This window comes from Aotus nancymaae, unplaced genomic scaffold, assembly GCF_030222135.1.
Source record: "Aotus nancymaae isolate 86718 unplaced genomic scaffold, 86718_ANA_hifiasm-v0.15.2.pri h1tg000043l, whole genome shotgun sequence".
Lineage (NCBI taxonomy): Eukaryota > Metazoa > Chordata > Mammalia > Primates > Aotidae > Aotus > Aotus nancymaae.
Genome location: NW_026988457.1, coordinates 15026896 through 15052243, shown reverse-complemented (window position 1 = coordinate 15052243; position 25348 = coordinate 15026896). Strand labels below are relative to the sequence as shown.

The 25348-nt window shown below is 36.9% G+C and overlaps 1 protein-coding gene across 1 annotated transcript in view; it reads left to right on the top strand.

The window, feature by feature from the left end:
• The window catches only part of EPSTI1 (epithelial stromal interaction 1), a 97625-nt gene extending 72840 nt beyond the window's left edge, over positions 1 to 24785 (top strand). The window contains exons 9-11 of the mRNA XM_064361781.1: positions 11632 to 11705; positions 17464 to 17563; positions 24260 to 24785. Of these exons, the coding sequence (XP_064217851.1) occupies positions 11632 to 11705; positions 17464 to 17563; positions 24260 to 24268 (183 nt within the window). The 3' untranslated portion in view covers positions 24269 to 24785. The remainder of the gene's footprint in view (positions 1 to 11631; positions 11706 to 17463; positions 17564 to 24259) is intronic.
• The last annotated feature ends 563 nt before the right edge of the window (positions 24786 to 25348 follow it).

Here is a 25348-nt window from a genome sequence, read left to right as displayed (position 1 = left end):
TGCATGGTTATTGGTTTTATAGTCATTTAGAAGGTCATTTATTTTATAGACAAAATATATAAAAGAGTCAGTAAAATACTGAAAGTCAGAAAATAAACTGGTGACAGAAAAAATTATTATTGTAGAACACATACAAAATTATAGTGAGAGCCTTTTTATAGGGAGTTCATGTAAAGCTGTATTAAAGAAAATTATAACCTTTTAATCCATTCAGCACTGAAAAAAGAAACTAAATGAATTAAGCATCTAATCCAAGAACTTGGAACAAAAACAATAAATGATCCTGAAGAAAGTAATTAAGATAAGAACAGAAATTACTAATAAAACTCTAAGAAACAGCTGTTATAAAAATCCAACAGCTTGTTCTTTGGTAAGGTCAACAAATGAACACATCTTTGGTAAGTCTAATCAAGAAGAGATTAGTAAAAATGCAAATACACAGCATTAGAAATGAGGGACTAGAACCATAGATTTGGAAAAGATTATCTTACTATAGACAGTGCTATGCTAATAAATTACAAATCTGGATTAACTGAATGATTTTCTAGGAAAAAGTATAACTCTAAAGGCTCACATAATTAAAATACATAAAGACAAATGAAAATGCAAGTGATTTCTAAAGTTTTCTGAGAATTAGTTCCCCCAAGAGGCTGAACTTGGATAATTTTAGAGGCAACTTCCTTCAAATTTTCAAGGAACAGATTTTTTCCCTATGCTTTACAAATTATTTCAGAGCAAGGAAAAAGACAAAACATTTTAGAATTTTATTTCACTATCCCTATGATGTCACAATCTGATAAAGGAAGCATGCGCATGTGCACGTTCAGGTGTGTGCACATACACACACACACACACACACACACACACACACATACACACATACACATACATACTCTTTTTCTCTCTCTCTCTCTCACAGATAGACCAGTCTTATAAAGGCAGAGATTCACATCTGAAAGAATATTCTAGCTAATGAAATTTTTTCTTAAATAGCAATTTACCAAGGCAAAGTAGGATTTATTCCAGGAATGCAAAGATGACTAGTTACATATTAAAACCTTTTATATCTTATCACTGCAATAGGATAGGTCATGAGACAAGAATATTGGTTATCTCTTTAGTTACACAAAAAGACATTGATAAATTTTAATCTCTACTATCAATTAGAAAACACCAGTGAAATAGAGACATGTTTTTCTTAACATACATATAGGCTTCTAAACCAATAACCAACATTATTTTCAGTGGTAAAATACTAAAACTATGAACAACAACACAAGGATGTTTGTAACCCCTACTAAACTATATGTTAGCCGGTATTATTCTGGAAATTCCAGCCTTGTGCTACTCAAAGTTATCTGATAGAAAACTTCCTTTTTAACTAAAAAGAAAGTCCCTGGTTTTACTGAATGGAACAAGCTTTGAATATTTTTTAACCAACTTGATAAAACTGAAAATAAAGGAGCTTTTCTAATTATTGGAAGTAGATTGTTATTTATGGATGGGAGCAATTTGCCTGTGCAAACTAAGATAATCAACTAAAAAATGATGAGAACAAATGGAGTTTAGCAAAAGAGTTGGGCTGGGCGCGGCGGGTCACATCTGTAATCCCAGCACTTTAGGAGACTGAGGCAGGTGGATCACCTGAGGTCAGGAGTTCGAGACCAGCCTGGCTATCATGGTGAAATTCCATCTTTACTAAAAATTAGCCAGGCACGGTGGCAGGTACCTGTAATCCCAGCTACTCGGGAGGCTGAGGCATGAAAACCACTTGAACTTGGGAGGTGGAGGTTGCAGTGAGCCAAAAAAAAAAAAGAGTTGGTTACAAAATACATACAAGAATCAACAACTTTCTCAAATACAAGCAAAAATTAATTAGAAAATATATTATGGGACAAAAATATCTAATCAAAAAGCAACTATTAAATAGTTGTTCAACAGCTAAAACAAAATTTAAAACTTTCCTGGAATCCAGAAAGTCCATTTTTAATTGACAGAAAACATTATTTGTATTTATAATGTACAGAATGATGTTTTGAAGTATATAAATGTGAAATGGCTAAGTCTAGCTAATTAACAAATGCATTACCTCACATAGTTACCATTTTTGTGGTGAGATCACTTAACATTCTTTGCATTTTCAAGACTATATGATCATTATTTATTGTCTTTAAGTATAACTACTGTCATTAATCTTGCCATACAGTAGATTCTTGAATTTATTCGCTATACCTAACCGTAATTATGTATTTCTTGACCAACATTTCACCATACCCCATTCCTCCTAACCACCCCAGGCTCTGGTAACTACAATTCTACTCTCTATTTCTATGAGATCAGTTTTTTAAAGTCCATATACAAAAGAAATCATGTGGTATTTGTCTTTCTGTGCCTGGCTTATTTCACTTAACATAATGTCCTCCAGGTTCATCCATGGTGTTGCAAATGACAAGATTTCCTTCTTTTTATGGTGGAGTAATATTCCATTGTGTATATATTCCACATCTGTTCATCCATGGATGGACACTTAGGTTGATTCCATATCTTGGCTGTTGTGAATAGTGCTGCAATAAACATGGGGTTGCAGATAGCTCTGACGTACTCATTTCCTTTGGATATATACCCGGCAGTGGGATTGCTGGATCATATGGTACTTCTGTCTTTAATTTTCTTGAGGAAACCTTATTCCTCTTTTCATAATGGCTGTGCTAATTTACACCCCCACAAGCAGCGTGTAAGGGTTCCCTTTCCTCCATGTTCTTGCCAGCACTTGTTATCTTTTGTCCTTTTTGATTCTAGGCATTGTAACGGGGGTGAGATAATAGCTCATCGTGGTTTTAGTTTGCATTTTCCTGATGATTAGTGATGTTGAACATTTTTTCATATACCTGGTGGCCATTTGTATGTCTTCTTTTGAGAAATATCTACTCAGGCATTTGCCTATTTTATTTTATTTTATTATTTATTTATTTATTGAGACAGAGTTTCACTCTTGTTGCCCAGGCTGGAGTGCAATGGCATGATCTTGGCAAACTGCAACCTCCGCCTCCCAGGTTCAAGCGATTCTCCCGCCTCACCCTCCTGAGTAACTGGGATTACAGGCGTCCGCCACTAAGCCCAGCTATTTTTTTCATAATTTTAGTAGGGACAGGGTTTCACCATGTTGACCAGGCTGGTCTTGAACTCCTGACCTCAGGTGATCCACATACCTCGGCCTCCCAAAGTGCTGGGATTATAGGCATAAGCCACAACACCTGGCCCTTCTTGCTTATTTTAAAAATCACATTCTTTGTTCTCTTGCTATTGAGTTGTTTTGAGTACCTTATGTATTTTGGATACTGACCCCTTATCAGATATATAGTTTACAAATATTTTCTCCCATTCTGTAGATTGTCTCTTTGTTGATTGTTTCCCTTGCTGTGTAGAAACTTCAGTTCGATGTAATCCATTTGTCTGTTTTTGCTTTTGTTGCCTGTTCTTTTTAAGTCATATCCAAAAAAATCTTTGCCCAGATCAACGTCATAGAGCTTTTCCACTATATTTTCTTTTTCCTTTTCTTTTCTTTTCTTTTTTTAATGAAACAGAGTCTCACTCTGTCAGCCAGGCTGGAATGCAGTGGCATGATCTCGTCTCACTGCAACCTCCGCCTTTGGGGTTCAAGTAATTCTTATGCCTCAGCCTCCCAAGTATCTGGGATTACAGGTGTGTGCCACCATGCCTGGGTAATTTTTGTATTTTTAGTAGAGATGGGGCTTCGCCATATTGTCCAGGCTGATCTCAAACTCCTAGCCTCCAGTGATCTGCCTGCCTCAGCCTCCCAAAGTGTGGGGATTACAGGCGTGAGCCACTGCGCCCAGCCTCCACTATATTCTCTTCTAGTACTTTCATATTTCAGGTCTTACATTTAAAGTCTTTAATCCATTTTGAGTTGACTTTTTCTAACGCCTTTTTGTGAAAACTGTCGAGTCTTTTTTTTTTGTATGTGGTGAGAGATTAGGGTTTAATTCCATCCTTCTGCATGTGGATATTCAGTTTTCTCACCACTGTTTATTGAGGAGACTGTCCTTTCCCCCTCATTGTATATTCTTGGCACCTTTGCCAAAAATCAGTTGGCTCTACATGTGTGGGTGTATTTTTGGACTCTCTATTCTGTTCCATTGGTCTATATGTTTGTTTTTATGCCAGTACCACGCTGCTTTGGTTATTATACATAAAAGTCAATTTGAACAAAGCAGAGATGGCTAGTGTTCCTGAGTGCCAAAACTCAGTATTTCAGTCACTGTAGTTCTATCCAAATTTACTTGTAAGCTTAATGCATTCTAGTAATAAATTGCAATGGAATTTGAGGTAATTTGAAAATGCTGTTTCTGATTTCAACTGGGAGAAAAATGAAATTTAAACAAGACACTTTAGAAGAATATGAATAATAATTTGTGTATTTGCTGGGATAAGGAGAACTTCCACTAGTAGATATCAATATAGACCACAAACACTCAAGTACTATACTGAGAGGCACTTTGGCAATGTCAAATTCTGAAGAGTTTCCTAAAAGTAAAAATATTAGATCTAAAGGTATACATATATTCTGAGGAAATAATGAGAGATGCACACAAGACATATGTACAAGGTTGTTTATTTTAAAACTAAGAGTAATGGAAAATTTGAAACAGTTTGTTCAGTGATAGAAGATGTGATGGTTTTGGAGTTTGGAATAAATACCATGCAGCAATTACTACCATATTTTAATAGCATAATAGAAATATGCTCACGTATATGAAAATAACAAAGATTATAAAATAGAGTGCAGATAAGTTTTGAAACCTACCTCCTCCTTGAATTTTGTGCAGACTACTTCATCTCTTAAAGCCTCATCTATTATGACAGTGATGTTCTTTATCTCACAACATTGTTTCTAGGCTCAAATGAGAGAAATCACATAGAGGGTGTATCCTAATGCCTGGCACATGCTAAACCTGAAAATGTGACCCAACATGATAAGTATATAAGGCAACAAGGAAATATACTGACATTTTAAAGGAGTTCATCTTTGGGTGGGCTGTTTTTATGAGCGATTACTATGTTTTTCTTTACAGTTGCTATACTTACTATATTTTCTGTAATAAATAACTTCTTTGAGAAAATTTACTTTTGAAAGTTAGAAGGAGGTTGATAGGAAGTATTTTTAGGTGGGAGACATAGAGCTGTGATTCCATGATTATCGTAGCTGGAAGTTTATTTCTCTTTATGTTAAAATGATAGAACTAGCAACAGCAAGTACAAAGTTACACTTAGATAAGAGGAATAAGTTTTAATGTTCTGTTATACAGTAGAGTGACTGTGGTTGACTGTAAGATATTGTACGTTACAAAATAGCTAGATAAAAGGCTTTGGAATATTCTCACTATGAGATCGTGGACACACTAAGTGCCCCTATTTGATCATTTTACAACATATATATGTATCGAAATATCAAATTGTATCCTATAAATATGTACAAAGTATCAACTAAAAAACTAAAAAATTAAAAACTAACAAGAGGAGAGTATACATTGCTTGTGTTATTTTTGAACTCTACGGGACCCATTAGTATTTATGTCCTTCGATTTGGTTGGTTTTCTATAAATGTTGGGTGGTAGGTTCTCCTTTTTTCCCCATTCTTGATAGCCAAGGCCATCTTTCTTCTTCAGGGCAAAGGCATTACTGTGGGATGCCTGAGAATTAGGACTGCTTTAAACTCTCATCCCGCTCCTGAAAGCTCTTCTGTATTAAACCTTCAAAGGAAGGCATTCTTGAACTTCATGGCCTCAACTCTCCTGCTTCCACTATCCTTTTCCTCTTGTTGTGTTGTGAGAACATCCTCTCCTGGGAGGAATTTGTCCTGCCAGGCGATGACATTTTCGTGTTTACATAAAGCAGTCAAGCTGAACCATGTTGGAACACACTCTGCTGGGATTCAGACATGGTTTTAAAATGACCCCATGTTCATTTTCAATTACTACACTGAAGCTTTGCTTTGGAGCATGCTTTCCTTCTAACCTTGTCAGGTTTCTCATGCCTCCAGCCTTACACACACCTGTCTGTTGTATAGTTGACCCTTCTGTAGAACAGCGCACTGCCAGACAGTTGGAACCCAAACAAATGATGTTTGCACCTCTTGCTGGAAATAGCAACCCCTCTTCTTATTGTTGGCTTGGGCTCCAAGCAGAGGTAAGGGTGCCATCCTGCAGCTCTCCAGCAGAGCAGTCCTCCCGGGTGAGCACTGCATCGGCAGGGTGGCCACAGGCAGTGGCGCTATTTGCAGTGTTGTCCTCATTTACCATATAACACTTGGCCAATGTTTATAGGAAGTTCCACACTTGCAGTCTCCAAGATGGTGTTTTGTTTATTATATCACCAAAGTACCCTCTTTTGTACACAGCTCTGTATGAATGTAGGGATTTGTGCAGCGCAGTGATAAGGCATGCATGAACAAAAAGTGTTGAACACCCTTCTCTTGTTTGCGTTTCTTCCTCGTATTCCCGTGTCACGTAGCTTGAAGTTGTGTCTAGCAATGCATTTCTTTTTGCCTTGTATCAGAGTCTGCCTCATTATACTGTGACTTACTTCAGGGTGGAGCTGATATCTGTACCTTCAGCATGAACCTAGGTATCCGGAAAATGGTTGGTGTGTGACAATATGCATTGAGTAGGCCAGGCCTTAACAATATCTCAGATGTTGCATGTCATTGCCCTCCTGCTTAGGGCACTTTGGTTCTTTTCATGCCCCGAGCTTGATCCTTGAAACAAGAACAACTTATTTTTTATTTGCTGAACTCTAGATATGGAACTTCTGGGTGGGAACTCAGTAAATGAACCAAGAATATGCTTATAAGGCATGCAGACACATCCTCGGTGACTGTCAGATCAGCAGAACAAATTAATCAGCTGAAATTATCCTTCTTAGCATGGAAGGAAAAACCAGCCTCTCCTTAGTAAATACGCTTTGCTAGTTATAGGATAATAATCCTGAATGCAGTGATGCCAGCACCTTCCCTTTGGCCATCTGGAGCAGTGTCCTTGCATGGTGATGCCTCATCAGCTCCCGTCCCTGTTTCCCTCCTGGTCTTTATCTCTTCTCCCCTGTTCTTGCCTCTGTAATAGGATGATGTATGCTGCTCTCTTCCCTTCTTCTTTTCTTCCTCCCTAACAGTTCTTAGCTTCATATGTAGTGTTTTGGTCTTTTATATCTCTCTGTGTTAAAAATTACATATTTATTGGGATTTTAAAATAAAGTGTAAGGAAACAGAAATGGCCTCTCACACTGATAATAAATTCCTACTGATGGTATGAGGAAAAAGTATGTACACGGTTCAAAAGCCAAAAAGCTATGTAAGTTAGTAAAGCATCCTTTTCTTGCCCATTCACACTCCAAGTGCCTCTACCCAGTGTTAATTACAGTTAACATTTTCTCGTGTCATTTTTCATTAAATGTTCATTAGATACATACCAGCATATAAAAGTTGAAATGGACCTATGCATATATTTTCTATTTATATGGAAGCATCCCAAGAAAATGGCTCTGAACCTGTTTTCTATCACTTAGTGTATCTTAGAGATCTCTCCATAAGGCTCCTGCTCAACCTGACAAAAGATCCACCTTATTCTTTGTAACTGTCTCATTGTATTTCATTGTGCTGATGGTCTCACTTACTGCACAAGTTTTTTGTTGATGGGCATTAATATTTTTCCCTGAACTTTTAAAGTTTCAATAATATAGCTGTGAATATCTGTATACATACATATTTGAACACTTCTGCAAGGGATGTATATGTCTTACATTCTGATGCTTATTGCTAAATTGACCTCCAAAAACTAGATTAGTTTTCACTAGTTTAGATACTATACCAGAGGTTTTTTTTTTTGGTCAAACTTCTCTGATTTTTGTCAGTACAATGGAAACATTTTATCTCTTGTTTTGATATTTCTTTGATTTTGAGTGAAGATAATGACCATTTTGAACTGACAGGCAACCTGTAGTTTATCTGTGAACTGCCTGTTCCTATCTCTTGGCCCTTTTTCTGTTTGGTTGTTTTTTCCTTATTGATTCATGTGAAGTCCTTATCCACTTTCTGGGACATTTCCTGAGTCTCAACCTAAAATAGTCACTGAGCCACTGAATCTCACATCAGTGTGTTTGAATCCTCTGCATGGGATCATGGTTGGCTATTTTTCTCACTTGTTTATGGGTTGCGTTTCTGTAGAATATAAACTCTAAAGGAGCAAGGATCTCATCTATCTTGTTTACTACTGTAGCCTATCATTTAGATCCAGGCCTGCCTCATAAGAGATACTCAAATGTTTAATGAACGAATAAAAGAAAATTGAATTAGCCTATGCATATCCTGAATGTTCATTAACAGTTCATTTTTAAATTTTATGGGTTTTTTTTCCAAATAAAAGGTTTGAATTTTCATGCAGCCAAATTTATCAATCTTTTTATAATTTCTGGATCTCCCTCACTCCCAAATTTATAAATAAATTCACCTGTGCTGCCTTTGAAAACTTCTATTCCCATCTTCTAGGCTCAAATCTTAGATTTCTGTAAAATTTAATCAAATTAAGGAACCAGTTTTGATCTTTCTTGCAGAAGTTGCTTGTCCATCATCATTCATGGAACTCTCTCCTGCATTCATTTAGCACAACAACTTTATGATAAACTACATTTCCATATGTATCATGTCTCTTCCTAGTCTCAAGTTGTTTTAATTACTATAGTTTATCATATGTTTTTTGCCTTCAACTTTTAAGTTCGGGAATACATGTGCAGGATGTGCAGGTTTGTTACACAGGTAAACATGTGCCATGGTGGTTTGCGGCACAGATCAACCCAATACCTAGGTATTAAACCCAGCATTCCATTAGCTCTCCCTCTCCCTACATCCTCCACTCCAACAGGCCCCAGCGTGTGTTGCTGCCCATCCATGTGTTCTCATGTGGTATCTTTTAATGTGTGATGAAGCTGGTTCTTTCTCATTTTTTGTTTCCTTTTCAGGATTTTTTTATGGCTATGATTGCATTTTTTCCCTCAAACAAGTTTCATGATCATTTTGCCAAGTCTGAAAAAAGTATCTTAAAATAACATGTCATAATATGCATATATATGTATTTCATACTTTTTTTGTCTTTGTGTCATACTTCAGAACTAATGAGAGTTTAGTTTGTTCAGAGTTCATTGTCTTAAACTCATAATGGACCAGATACCAGAAGTTTCTCCTTGGAGAAATAAAGTTAATGAATGTGAAAATAATCAGCATCCTTGGCCAGAAGGTTTTAGATTTGTGCTTAGGTTACATATATTCTGCTAAAACTTTTGAATATGAATGGGTCCTATGGTTCTGGAAATGACTGTTTATACTTAAGTACGATGAACCACCATGAAGATATCCTTAATTCCAATCATTTATTTTGAATACATCCTGCAGAGGATTATTAGATACAAGATATGTAAGCCCTGGTATTTATTTTGCTTCTAATAAGCTATTTAGCTCTTGACAAGTTACTAAAATTGTGTCTCTGATCCTGTTTCCTCATCAGTAGGGTAAGGATGATATTGCTCATTCATTTATCACATAATACTCCATTTGCCTGCCTACCTTTGCAGTTTTTGTGAGGATCAAATAATAAAATTCTGGTAAAACTTTTTTTTTGAAAATATTAAGGTTTTCTGGTTAAACATTGCACATCAAAAGCATTTCATTTGCTTATGTTTTATCACTCTCTTCTTTACAAAAAATTCCTATATGGTTACTGGTATGTATGGTATATGTGATATATACCACTAACCATACATGAATTTTTTTTAAAAGCCATAAGCCAACAAGAACAGAAGAACAGACTAGTAGACTGTAGTAAAGATATAAGCCAAAATTTTAAATCTGGAACTAGATGGTCAGTGGTAATTGATTTAGTGGAGGAGGAAAAGCCGGAACTCATTCGCAAGAAGCAGTAAGACACACGTTGGTTAAGTTCAGGAATCAGAGGCACCTGGTACCTTTGAAGCCCAGGGTTGAAAACAGGAGGATTAATTAGAAACTTGAATGCTGAACTATAGGATTTCTAGATTCCTCTCCCACCATACTGAATGTTAAAAAAGGAAAGTTGTAAGAGAATAAGGATGAGGGTGTACTATGAGAGGAAGTTGGGATGAGGGTGGAGGTAGTAATAGAGACGTCAATTTTTTTCCATTATAGGTAGTCAAAAGACGATGCTGTTTTAAAAAAATTAAGAAACGGCTATGCATACTATTAAGAAGAAGATAATTGCAGATGAAACCACATGCAGGAACTGAAATGACTGTGGAGATGAGTGAGAGGAGAGGGACTTCCTTCACATTGGTATAAACCGTAGTAGTATTAATAAGGAATACTAATACTGGGTAGACTATTAAAAAAACTATCCTATTGTGCAAAAGTGAGACTTGAGGATAAAGATTGGCATCTAGGTGCATAATAAATGCTTGAGTGGACAAATATTATTCATGGATTTCAAAAACTCAAATATTATTCAATGATTTCCCCTTGTTGGTGTTATATAGGAATTAGGGTTAAGTAATGTGCTTTAGGGGGTTGATGAGCAATTTATTTGGAATATCACAGTATAAGAAACAAGTCTTTTGATTTTGGGGGACTGTGGAATATTAGACGATCTTTGAACAAAGTTAATAAAATGTCAACCTGAACTTTGAGTTTATTTTATACTTTTCATCAAGGAAGCTTGGGAGTTAAAACAACAATAGCAACCTTTTATTGGTATGTTTGATTAAGACATGACAATGTTTTCTACCAGAAAATCTCTCTGGCTCAGGCACTGATATATGACTTGGGCCTAATGATTTTCCTCTGTTTGCATTTTTCTGTCTTTGAAATGGGATTAAAATTTATTATGCCTTAGGGAAGACAGTTGGGTATTAGAGAAATCCTGGGATTGGTTCTTTGGTATAATACTGAAAACATGGCAACTGGGTCTGGAAGTTAAGTTGCCTCTTCCAAGAAGATAAGCAGACTGTTGGAAGCTAAAGATTTAGTTATAATCATGTGATTTATATGAACCAAAGTATCTCCTCTAGAGATCCCAAAGTTCTGATTGTATTAGAAGTAACTAATCAATAATGAGTGCTTATTATCCAGGAAGGAGAATGTTTAACAGAATTACACCATAAGATTGAGTCCAATATTTATTTGTATGTTGCTATGAATTTATTAGGAAAGAAATGCTAGAGAAATACCAAGAAATAGTATTGTGTGATATTCCTGAAGGAACTTATTTGATTTGTTTTTCTCTGTAAGACGTAGATGAGTTTGCCTTACATTGTATTTTTCTCTATTTGTGTTGTACCTCTTGGTCTAGTATCTTGACCATGTACATTGGCTTTTAATCTAACAATTTTACACTCATAGAGCTATTCTGATTGGCTAAGCCACACTTATTTTGCTACCTACTTATATAAGAAAATAATTTCACATCCAAATAGTACTGAAGTAAAAGTTTCAAAAATGAAATGTACCCACTGAGGTTAAATATGTAATTGATTTGGGTGTCTTCTGTACAACCATGTTAATTGAAAACCACATTTTAAAACTTTTATTGTTCCTAGAGTGAATTACTGGAACTTAAGCGGCAGCAACAAGAGGAAGAAAGAGCCAAAATCCACCAGACTGAACACAGGAGGTATAACTGGCTAATAAAATAAGCATCCTTGGTTAAATCAATTACCTCAAAGTTTGTACAGTTGTTTTAGGAAAACATTACAGTAACATTATTAATACGATTTTGGAATGTGTATTACATTTAAATCTTTGCTACTGGGACAGGATATATGTATGAGGTATGCCAACGGCTACATATGTGTGTACATATGTGCATGCACACACATATCCAATTGTCTTGGTTAGGTGGCATTACAAACTTACATTAGAAAACTGAATCACGTTCTTAAGCTGTGTGTTCATTTAAGGTATATTTAACTTGCCTTCCATGGGACAAAGCATCCTAATTTGAAACGGTGCTCTACCATTTATAGACTTTGTTAGAATAATTGCATTAATATAGATGGTCAGATTCCCATACTTGAGTACAAAAGCTCAGACGAAAACTCATTAAAGTTATTTAATATTGACAAATACATTAGAGAAAAAAATCTTAGAACCATTAAGTAATTTTCAAACAATCTAAGTACTCTCCATCTTGATCCTAATAGCAGAATTAAGAGTACCTAGTAAAATATCATGTTAATGTGGGGACAATGCTAATAAGCACCATATTGTCTGCCATTATTATGCTAAGATTCCTAGGGGGGACACGGGTTGTTTGAGTTCATTAGGGGTGCCCTTGAGTATCTTGGAGAAGAATGTAAGGGTTTTCACAATTTAAAGGAGCATATTCTTTTGATAGTAAATGGCTTCTTTTATGTATTTAACCTTTCCACTATCACTAAAGTGTATCTTTAAGTTATGTTGGTTTCATTTTCTAAATGAGGGACTTTAAAAAGCTGTCAGTGGAAGCTACCTATTCCAATGGTGCCTCTAACTGTGGGGAGGCGGACTGTTATTTAAGGAAACATCTTTTATTTAAGGAAACATCAAAATTATCTTATTTAAGAAAACATTGAAATTCTGGTAAGTTGGTTAGGCTATATATTTTTTTCTCTTATTTTTTCTCTTATTTAAGGAAACATCAAAATTCTGATATGTTGGTTAGGCTATATTGTTGGATAACATGGTGGTGGGAAAGGATGCTAACTATTTACTATAAAGTAGGCCAAAATTTAGTCATTTTATTGGTTTTTATTATTTTCTCTCTTTTTTTTTTTTTTTGAGACAGAGTCTTATTCTGTTGCTCATGTGGGAGGGCAGTGGTGTGATCTTGGCTTACCTTTGCCTCCCAGGTTCAAGTGATTCTCCTGCCTCAGCCTCCTGAGTAGCTGGGATTACAGGCACATGCCACCATGCCTGGCTAATTTCTGTATTTTTAGTAGAGATGCGGTTTCACCACGTTGGCCAGGCTGGTCTTGAACTCCCGACCTCAGGTGATCTGCCTGCCTTGGCATCTCAAAGTGCTGTGATTACAGGCACGAGCCACTGTGCCTTGCCTATTTTCTCTTTAAAATACATTCTGTTTAAAAAACACTTGATATTGTATTTATACACTGGTTGCTAGCAGTAGCCAGTTATTTCTCTGGATTTCTGAGGATTACTTGAATTATAAGACTCTAAGTGTCTTAAAGATAGTGATGTGTCACATTAATAGGCTCCATTGCTAAAATATTTATATTTGATGGGCACCTAATAAACACTCAAGCTATTTGATAAGAAGTGGAAAAGATAACTTTTTTGTTACAGGAATCTTGGCCCTCATTCTTTAAGTTTATTTCCATACTACTGAATACCTAAATATTTGGTGGGGCTTTTTAATTTCTATATGTTATTTTCTCTTTCTCTTGATTCTACTTAAATAGATATAATAAATGTATAGATCCAAACTTAATTAAAGAAGAGATTTTATGATAATAAACTCAGTAAATAATTAGTTTTGATGTATCTGATCAAGTAATTAAATGCACACATGTTATATTCTTCATCAATTTTTGAAAAGAGCTTGCATTTGTATTGCCTTTAAAGTGTGCCATGAGCTTTCTCATGTTATCATATGAGAATACATATTCAATGAACTCTTAATAAAATAGCATGTCCATTCTTATCTGAGGCAACAATACAAGTTATATAGTATGTGTGTAAGAGATGTAAATTAGTAAATTAGTTTTTCTCCAGAGGCACAATTTTATTGGCATCAAAAGGGCAATGTGCTCTCTACAGTTTAAAAGTTCACATTGCAGAAAACTCAACTCTGAGTGTTATAATAGAAAGCTTTGAGATTCCTGACAAGCTTTTCAATGAACTTGTAATGAGCTTAAGTGCACCTGTACCTGACCCGTTGTAACTATTTGAATAGGAGAAGACAGGTAGAAACTCTGGAGAGAAAAGGCAGAGCACAGGGGTCAAGGACTTGAAAGGATTTGGGCCATGAGGTGAAAACTGGGATGAACTGAAGTGATTTATTCAAACCTGAACCAGCCCTGATTAATAGTTTCTATCCAAATTAACCCTCAGAAGAAAACTCAGAGCACAACTTTGAATGTGATAGCATATATGTACTTTCTAAAACTATTAAACCAAAATAGAAATTGGTCCTTTTCGCTCCCATTTAGATTCTTGATAGGGATTGAGAGAAGCAAACTATTCCCCACCCATTATCTCTGGTTGACTCACACTGCAGTGGTCATAGGCAAGTTGAGGACACTCCTATGGTGTCAAGGAGTGCTCAACCACTCTGATGTCCTCTTAGTAATTGATGCTCAAAAGTGAATCACATTGCCTTATGCCTTCATGACAAGCCATCAGTCTTCGCAGGGTTTGACTGAATTGGGAGCAATTGCCAGTGAGCTGTTTTGCAGTCTGCACTTATCATCCATGTTGTTTTCAGGGGTGAAGAATGTGTGCCAAGAAGATTTGTTCATTCAGTAATTATGTTATCAGGATGCAATCCATAAAGTGTTTATTCTAGGCCCCAGGAATAGGGTTAATAAAGGCAGAAGGGGTCCCTGACCATGTGGAGACTGTAATCTGGAGGAGAGAAATGGAAGTCAACAATCAAAGGCACTGTCATTTCAGATGGTGATGTATACTGTGAGGACCATATCACAAGGTGATGTTAAAGAAGAAATTGGAGGTGATAGGTTACTTAGGAAGGCCTCAATGCAGAGGTGACATCAAAGGAAAAGGAAGAATCACTACATAGAGACTGGGGGCAGATGCATGTACTTAGATAGCCTATGAACAGGGAAGGAGCAAGTGCAGAGGCTCTAAAGTGCAAATGAGCTTGGACTTTTTGGGTCCCAAGTGACGGGATAATTTTTTTTTTTTTGAGCCAGAGTCTCGCTCTGTCACCCAGGCTGGAGTTCAGTGGTACCATCTCCACTAACTACAACCTCTGCCTCCCAGGTTCAAGCTATTCTCCTGCCTCAGCCTCCCAAGTAGCTGGGACTACAGAAGTCCACCACCATGCCCAGCTAATTTTTATGTTTTTAGTAGAGATAGGGTTTTGCCAGGTTGGCCAGGCTGGTCTCCTGACCTCAAGAGATGCACCTGCCTTGGCCTCCCAAAGTGCTGGGATTACTGGGATTACAGATATGAGCCACCACACTTCACCCCATGTGATGGGATTATGGTGAGTGAAGAAGAGAATAATGCTTAGTGAGGGAGGAAAGGTAGGCAGGAGCAAGACAACACAACATTTTATAAGCCAGTGATTTTATTCTAAGACTAATGGGAAGTCACAGAAGAATTTTAAGCAAAAGGAAGACATGATTTGTTTCATAATCTAGTAAGGTTGGTGTATGGGGACTAGATTACAGAAGGTGGGACTGAAAACACTGGAAAGGTAAAGAGAAGATAGTAATTTGAACTAGAATGGTATCCATGGAAAGAAATGAGTGAAGTCAGGATGTCTTCTGGAGGTAGAGCAAATAAGCCTTCTAGTGGTTTGAATGTGGGGTGGGATGAGTGGAGGATGCTGCGGGAAAGCCCATATTTGTTACTGGCAAAAAGACTGGATAAGAACAGCCCCAGGCATGTAGGCAGTCCAGAATACCATTGGGGAGAAGGGTCACTTTCCTCTTGCTTAATAGTCGGTGGCATTGGAGATTCAAAATTGTTTTTTCTATCTCTTCAGTATCTTTTGCATTAATATGTGGTTAAAACCAAGTACTATGAGGGCTCACCCGAGTTTTGGTTCTTATAAAGGTTTTTTTTTTTTCTGTGTTGATAGTTACTTGGTGTCCTTATGGGGGGACATTTGGGAGTCTTCCACTAAGTAGGTAGGATACTATTCCATCTGCATGCTGAGAGATTTAGAGAAGGTGACTTAAACATGGAGCTTGTCAATGAACTGCTGAGTCTGACTGGCACATTCTATCTGAGTGACAGATGACAGAATTATGCAGACATACATATTTTGCCTGTGTGAGTGCAGCCAGGGGACCCCATGGCTCACAGATCTCTAAGAGGGTTTCTGGAGATGTTCCACATTTATTTAGTATAGATTAAATGACAAAGGCCTCTAGTAAATACCATTAGTGGGTAATTAACATTGCCAACCCCCTCACCACCCCAGTAGAGAGTAGTTCTGCAAGCAGATGATCAAAAGTCGGTCTTAGGACAACATGAGTAAACAAGCTATTTAGATAAACTCCTTTACATTCCTTTGTGCCTACTCGTTGCCTAATTGCCTCTTTGGCTGATTCCTTCCTGAAGCTTTGCAAAACCTCTCAGCCTTCTTTGCATCTTTCTTATAATTTTTCCCTCCACCCTGAATGATCTCCTACATGAGCCCACACACGGCTGGCATCTTAGCTAGCATTGGGCAAGCACAGGCAGACAAAAACTCCCTCTAGCCTTTGACTTTGCCACCCAGCCTTTATTTTCCTTAAAGTTCCCAAATCTCCCACAGTCACTGGCTTGTAGCCACTCACCATGACCATATTCTGCTAATCTTCATGACTGAACAAGGGGCTCGTGTGACTGGTTCCTGCCTTTCTTCCTTCCATAAATGTATATTTGCTGCTATACACCAGGCATTGTGTTTTTGCTTCCAAGAAGCTTCTAGTCCTATTTATGCACTTCCTAAATAATATGTTGATATCATAGGGTATCTATTGCAGTGCCATTTCTTCAGCTTCCAAGTCCCTGACTCTACTCAGCCTCACGTGGGTAACTCAGAGCACACAATGTTATCTGTGATTTATTATTTTGAATTTAAAAGTTGTAATATGAAACACACAGAAAGGTTTATGAAACAGATATTTAGAATGATTAATTATAAAGTGAACAACCAGTAGCCAGCTCCAGAAATAGAATAATATAACTATCACCCTACTACCTTCCACTTCTGCTTTTCTTGTATGGGGTTTATTTTAGCAAGACTGACAGTGGAGTGAAGGGAATATGGGAAGGACATCTGTCTTGCAGCAGTAACACCACAGAGTTGTCTTTGGTTCTTCTTCATGTTTTGGTTCATGTTGAGACTTCTGTCTTGCTGCATCCTCTGAGATTCATACCTGGCATGATTCTGAGGACTGTAGTTGCTTTCTTGAACTAGGGTCTTGCTGTACTGGTAGGAGATGAGTGCCTGAAACTCTCAGGTTAAAAATTTGTAGCCCCTTTGGCTTGAGCCAAGATTGGCAACAGTTCCAGTAAAGAGCGGTTAACAGCATGTCATATGGTTAGTGGGAAGAGAAGTTTCTGTAGATTTCTTCTAAGCTGAAGCCAGAAAGCTATCCCCATGGTCAGTTCATACAGCACATTAGGTTCTCAGAAATATCTCAGCTCTGCAGCAAGTTTTCTACTCACACACATTTTTCATTGTTTTAAAGGGTAAATAATGCTTTTCTGGACCGACTCCAAGGCAAAAGTCAACCAGGTGGCCTCAAGCAATCTGGAGGCTGTTGGAATATGAATAGCAGTAACAGCTGGGTGAGTTTTTTCTTTTCTCTTAAAAAAATCATCTTTCAATATTGAAGACTAAAAACAATGAGAATTTTTAATATATGTTGTGGCCTTCCCCCCAGATATTATTTTTTTGTTGTTGTGCTGTTCAGCAGTGTGATGGGCAGTCAGCCAGGGGGATTACTGTAAATTCCACAATAGCTTCTGAGAGAGGGAGAAAGTCCTGATTTCAGCTCTGGCCAATCACAATAAAAAATGACACCTGCCCTTTGTTCTCAGCGTGATTGCCTGGACGCTAAGGCTTTTTATCATCCCTTGCCCAGACCTACAAAAAAACAAATGAACATTTTTTTCCCAGAACGATTTTAAATGAAATATGGTTACAAAAATAATAAGCATTCTCTAGTAATATATTCTTTCAGTCAAACTAACACATCAAAGAAACCCATAGTTATTTTTTCACTACAAAATGATTTTTTAAAAACCCTATAGCGAAAGGCACTTTTAAAAAATGAAATGTCCTTACATATTTCTGTGATGAAAACCTTGCAACTGTGTTGTAATATGTGTTTAATGTATTTTGTGTGCACAATATATTATTGAATGAGCACCAAAGCTTTGGAATATATATAATTGTGAGGTTTGCAATGTGTAAGGATCAAAACTAAAGACATAGGTGTTACAGTTTAATTGAAGCCCAAGTACATAAGTACTTTCTCTCTCTCTCTCTCCCCCCATCCCTCCCTCTCTTCTCTCTTTCTCTCTCCCCCTGTCTCTCTCTCCCTCACTCTCCCTTTGTATACACACACATTGGATAGAAATCTGTACACTGGTAAAAATACAACAAAATAATCAAGTACTTGCTGACCTAGAAAGTCTAGAGAAGATCTCTCTTTAATAAATAGCTGACAGATGAAAGATCATGTTTGAGAAGTCAATCTGTTAGAAATCTTACAGCATGTATCTTTGAAAGACATCTAGTCGTTTAAATTGATGAATGGATTTTAAAAATGTATACATATTTAAGATAATTGAACATAAGCAAATTTGCAGAGAACACTTCCTGGATGTGTCTATTTATCCAAAATATATGCTCATTTGTTACACTCTGGCATTCAGAATAGGGACAGTATAGAACGGAGAAAATAATTGAAACACAGGATCTTTGTATTGTGTGATACAATGTACACATACTGTCTTATTCATAGCAATATGTGAGTAGGAGTCATGTGGAAAACGAGCCATTGTGAGTTGAAGACATTATCCAAGCTTGCATAACTTAGTTGTGAAACACAATTGGAATTTAGATTTTGGTCAGGACTTGGAAACTCACTGTCCAGTTGTCATTTCTTCTCTGTGGAACTGCTCTTAAAACTTAGAAAGTACCTATCTGGGACTGAGGGGAAGATGATTGGAGAGCATAAATGAAAACTGCATAGGCTTCTGCTGAGGACATGAGGATGTGGCATCTGGCTCACCCATGACTACTGGCAGTCCTTATTGAGCCACAAATCTCTGCTTAGTCTCCTCAAAGATCAAATAGAGGAGTGTTGTTTTCTCATGATGTAATAGTGAGGATGATTGAGTGAAATTTTTAGTAGGGTGGGCATATCCAAGTCCAAAGGGATTATCAATCCTTTCCTTACTTAAAAGAAGCAGCAAGAGAAACCTGGGAACTTCCTCAGGCTCCCACCTTCACCTTTATTGACCTCCAGAAATCTGTACTTCTGTGCTTGCTTTGCTTTATGATTTATCTTCTCCACCTCCTGGGGGGCTTTGTTCTAATAATAGTCTCTCTTCTCTACTGAATTGCTGAATGTTCCATCTCAACTAGAACACTTCCATCAGCATAAAATATAAATCAATATAAATTCTGTTGATAGCATATTTCCCTCTTGCTACTGCCCTGTTTCTCTCTTCTCTTTTAAAGTAAAACATCAAAAGGTGTCTATCCTTGCTATCTCTAATTTCTTTATTTTTTTTTCTTAAACCCATTCTAATCAGGTTTTAGAATCTACCCATCAAAAATAATGTTATCTTCATGGTCACTTAAAAATGTCCACATTGCAAAATCCAATGATTATTTCTCAATCTTCATCTTCTGACTGATTGGCATCCTTTGTCATGGTGAATCACTCCCTATTCTTTGAAACTGTTTATTTACTTAGCTTCTGGGTAACTGTACTCTCCTGTTTTTCACATATCTCAGTGATAATCCCTTTTCCTCCCTCTTTGCTGAATTCCTTGCATCTGCCTGACATCTCAACAGTGGAGTGCCTCAGAGATCTACCTTTGACCACTTCCTGAATTGATGTTCATTTATGCCTTGATGACCTCATTCAATCTTATGAAATTAGATACCATCTATATGTTCATGACTCCCAAATTTCTATTTCCAGCCCAGACTCCTTTCACCAAACTCCAGACTTGCATACCCAGTTGCCTACCCAACATCTCTACTTGGATATATAATAGACATTTCAGCCTTAACATGTCTAAAACTAACCTTTGATCCCCTTTACCCCAGTGCTCTATCTGCACATTTTCCTGTTTCCATAATGGTGGACTCCCTCTCTCACACCCACACAGCTAGCCATCAGCAAATCCTCTGGACTCTTCCTTCCCAATATATCCAGTCCATCAGCTTCTCACCATCCTCACCATCATTATCCTGCTTCCAGCCTCTCTCAGTGCTCATCCAGATTCTTGCACTCATCTCCTAGGTGGTTTGCTTACTTCCACACTTACTTAACTATAGTCTATTCTCAATATGAGAGTGACACAAGTCAGATTCTGACACTGCATACCCCTCCAATGGCTTTCATCACTCCCCAAATCACTTGGAGTAAAAGCTGAAGCCCTTCCAGCAGCGTACCAGGTGCTACATGATCCAGAGCCCTTCTTAGCCCTCTGGCTCTCCTGCTTGTCTCCATCTTCATTTCTCTCTAGCCACACCAGCTTTCTTGCTGAGAGCACTATTCTCCAAAATATCCATATGGTCTGTCCTCCTTCATTTACTTTCTTGAATTCCATGGTCTCAGTGAGGTTACTTTGGGCATCCTAGTTAAAGCTGCTCCCTGTGCCCTCACCCCGGCTTCTGCAGTCCCCTTTCTAGGCTCCCCTCCATTTTTCTATAGCACTCTTCAACTTCTAACATACTTCTAAAACATTGTATGTTTTGTTGACCGTTTTCTCTTTGCCTCTCCATGTGGTGATGTATGTTCCACATTCTACAAGAGCGGGGCCACTGGATCATTGTGTTCACTGATGTGTCTCAGGCATGAAACAATAACCGGAACTTACTGCACATACAAGGAAACAAGTGGTTGTGAGTCAACATCACAAACACAACAGAGAGACTTAGAGCCAGATGATTTCATATGCTGAAATGATTAGATACCAAATTTAAAATCATGGTGTATAAAATATCTGATGAAATAAAAAGTGGATTTGAAATAATGAGCAAGGAAATAATGAAAGACAACCAAGAAAACTTGAAAAAGAATTAAACTAAAATGCCAAAAGATTGACAATATACTCTGTTGGCAAGACTGTGGGGAAACAGGTACGTGACACATCATTGGTGGACATGCAAAGTGATACAAACACCATCAACATCAGTGTCTTACTGTCTTCCCATTAAAGACCAGGCCTATACATATGAGAGCAAAACTCTACTAAACTTTCAAGGAACAGATTATTTCAAATGTTTGAAAGGTTTTCTGATTAATTAAAAAAGAAGGAAGTATTATCCAAAATGATTAAGCAGGTAAACATGATTTTGAATTAAAATGGGACAAAGACTGTATAGAAAAAGAAAATAGACTCATTCTCATTCATAAATGTAGATTCAAAACAATCACAAGATTTTGACAGAATAAATATGAAAAAGCATTACATGTCCTGATGAGATAGGATTTATCCCAGAAATGCAAGCTTGGCTTATAACAAACAAAACAAAAAAACCTATTGAGATAATTCACTTCATAAATTATAACAGAAGCTTCATATGGTCATCTCAGTGAGTACAGAAAAAGCATTTGCTAAATTTCAGTACTCATTTGTGGTAAAAACTTCCAGCAAACTAGGAATAGAAGGGAAATTTCTTTGCCTCATAAAGGGATCAAAACACTATAATAATAAAAATATATCAAAAACATTTCCTTTAAATAAGATATAAAGATTGAAAAAAAAGCCTTTATAAATCACAGATGGTACAATTATTTACATAGAAAATCCAAAAGAATTTACATTCAAATTATTAGAAGAAAAAAAAAAGGCTTGACAATGTTGGTAGATATAAGATCAATATGTAAAAACTACATTTTTACATATTAGGAATAAATGAAAAATCTAATAAGATCCAACCAAAGATATGCATAACCCTTTTTAAAAAATTCTAAAATCTTGTAGAAAGATGCTGTGAAGGCTGCGTGCAATGGCTCACACCTGTACTCCCAGCACTTTGGGAAGCTGAGGCGGGAGGATCACCTGAGGTCAGGAGTTTGAGACCAGCCTGGCCAACATGGTGAAACCCTGTCTCTACTAAAAAAACAAAAATTAGCCGGGCATGGTGGCAAGTGCCTGTAATCCCAGCTACTTGGGAGGCTGAGGCAGGAGAATCGCTTGAACCCGGGAGGTGGAGGGTTGCAGTGAGCCAAGATAGCATCACTGCACTCCAGTCTGGGTGACAGAGCAAGACTCCATCTCAAAAAAAAAAAAAAAAAAAAATGCTGTGAAATAAATAAATAGAGAGTTATACTTTGTTAATGGATAGGAATGAGCTCTCAAATAAGCTATAGATTCACATAAATTGTAATCAAAGCAAAGAACCAAGAGTAACCAGTTCACTCCTAAAGATAAGGAAGTATATATGGGGACTTAATTATGTATTTAATGAGGTATGCAATTGGCACCAGCACACCCAACATTTTCGAATTTTTTACTTTTTTGTATGACAGAAGGAGCGGAGCACATCACTGTGGGAAAACAGACTCTTCAACAAATGCTATTGGGACAATTGAGTACTTACATGAAATTAGGTCCCAATACAATTCCAAAAAAAGAAAAGTCTAAGGGGATTAAAGCTTATAAATAGAAAGGAAGACTTTTTAAATTTTAGAAAATGAGAGAGGCTGTTTATAAAATAGAGCTGAGAAAGGATTTTGTAAGACCCAAGGTATAAACCACCCCCCAAAAAGGTAACTAAATCTACATTAAATTTTAAAATGTCTGTTCATCAAAGGATATCATACAAAAGTAAGAAGAGAGGCCATAAATTAAACTTTTAAATGGTATTTCCTCTGATGGAGTAGGTGAGGCTCTTTGAGATGCTGTGGAAACTCTAAATCCTGTGTCTTCAAGGTCAGTTAAGTATTTCCTAAGACCAATGAGGCAACCTAAAATTTAAATTTCCCAAAGTGTTAGAAGAAACAGCAATAGTGTGTATTCCAGATGTAGCGTGGGCCAGCACTGTGGAAGTTTTATTTAGGACATAAATTTTATTTAGGACATGTTTTGCAAATAACGAGTGGACAAGTTAATATCTAGAATTAGCAACTAAATTATATTAATATATTAGAATTATTATTATATTAAATCAAGGACATGCCACTATTTAAAGACTGACAGAAGAGGACTGAGCTTCTCCAAGGAATGAAAGAGGAAAGCAATGCCTCAGTTCACAGAGGCTTGGAGGATATATTGGAACCAGTAAAAAGCCAGAGACAAAAAAAAAAAAAAAAAAAAAAAAAGGAGGAAGGCAGAAAATATGATAAAACCAAGCCATGCAAAGAAACAGTGGTTTCTTGAAATGTCATCTAGACACTTAAGCAGGAGGCCCCCAATAAGTATATATGTGAGGTTGATTGATTTTTACTTTTTAATCATTGCTAATTTAAACCAGTCTTCTCATATTGCTTAACATACACGTTTATTCTTTAACAATTTATAATTGCTTTTGTATGTTAAAAAATACATTTTGATTTTTCCAGGGTCCTCTATTAGTTTTTTTGAGGCACCTAAGGTGAGGCACTTAAAAAATCACTTTAAAGGATATTTCCTCGTAGGTGAAGCGCTTTGGGATGCTGTGGAAACTCTAAATCCTACATCTTCAAGGGCAGTTAAGCATTTCCTATGACCAGTGAGGCAACCTGAGGTTTTAATTTCCCTGAGTGTTAGAAGAAACAGCAGTAGTGTGCATTCCAGACGTATAATGACCTAGCACTGCAGAAGGCTTGATAGAGGTTTCTTGACCCTTTGCACATGGTGGGAGTGGGGACTCATTAGTCTATCTCTCTACCTCAAGGTCCTCTTAGAAGTCACCTTTCTACTGCATAATACAGGGCAACCCTACTTGAGACTTTCCATTTAAATTGCTCTGTTCCTTATGTGTTCATACTGTCCTTGCTGTAACTATGGAGGTGGGTGACAACATTTTCGAACTGTATTATTTGTGACCCATGTTAGTCTATCTCTAAGAACACAGTCAATAAGACATCACTTGACAAGCCATTACATTTTTGACCAATAGTATTTTGTGAATCAAATGCAATGTGACTTGAAAACAAAATAGTTTCAATGGTCATTTAAGTTGTTAATTTTAAAAACGTTCATTGTAGTTTGATGCAGTAAAAGTGTTCTTTGCAGGAATTTCATTTTTGACTACAAAGGCTTTGAATTTTGCTGCTTGCGGTAATTTTTTATTGTTTCTTTTTCTTGCAGGGTATATGAGAAAATATGGACTCTCATCTGGCCTTAGTCAGCTGACCTTGAAAAGCCTCATGAAAAGCTTCTTAATGTGATTTTGTTCAGCCTCACTGTTTTTGCCTTGATTCCAACTGCCCACCCACTTGACTGATCAGTCAGGAATGACTGGTTTCTCCCTGTCCTCATTTATGCATGTTTGCAGGAGCTGATTACTGAACTCATTTAATTTCTACTGCCAGTGAAATGCTACATTATTTTTTTTAATTGGAAGTATAATTAGAGTAATGTTGGTAAGGTAAAAATGAGGGGGTCACTTGATGCTTTCAGGTTCATCAGAGTTGTGGGTGCTAAAGGCTTGTCTCTCTAAGAGACAAATTCTTATTGAATCCTCAGATCAGGTTTTGGAAAGCTTTGGGGGGGGTCTTTTTAGATTTTAATCCATACTTTCTTAATCTGTGATACAAATATGCACAAAAGAAAAAAATTTGTCTTATATTCTTTTAAACAAATTCTAAATAAATTTTGAACTACTTCTGTGTAAGTGGGTCATTTTTATTTTTAATGAAAATTATTGGAATTTTCTCTCTCGAAGGGTCTCGTTTTAATATCCCCTTTCCAGGCCATATAGATCAAATATAGTACCGTCATTACGATTGGCTCTTGTTTTGGTCTTGACTTACTAATAGTGTACCCTGATTTTCAGAAGGGGACATTTTATCTCCAGAAAGGCCAATGTTTGTGTACAAATCAACTAGACACAAATATAGACATCATATGTGGTTTGTATTTTCAGAAGGGGACATTTTATCTCCAGAAAGGCCAATGTTTGAGTACAAATCAACTAGACACAAATATAGACATCATATGTGGTTTGTATTGTCTTTGCTCTGTGTAAGCTATTTCTTATTGCTAATTCAGGTGGCTTTCTTACTCACTTCTGTGACCTCGAACCAGTTTACAGACCCTATAGTGTAAGAGTATTGATTTTCTATGCTGTGCAATCTAGCTCAATCCCTCTGTGCCCTCTGCCTCACCACCTCCCAGCCAGTACATTGTATAGTGAAAGCATTGCATTCAATCCTAGAATAACGGTAAACATAACAA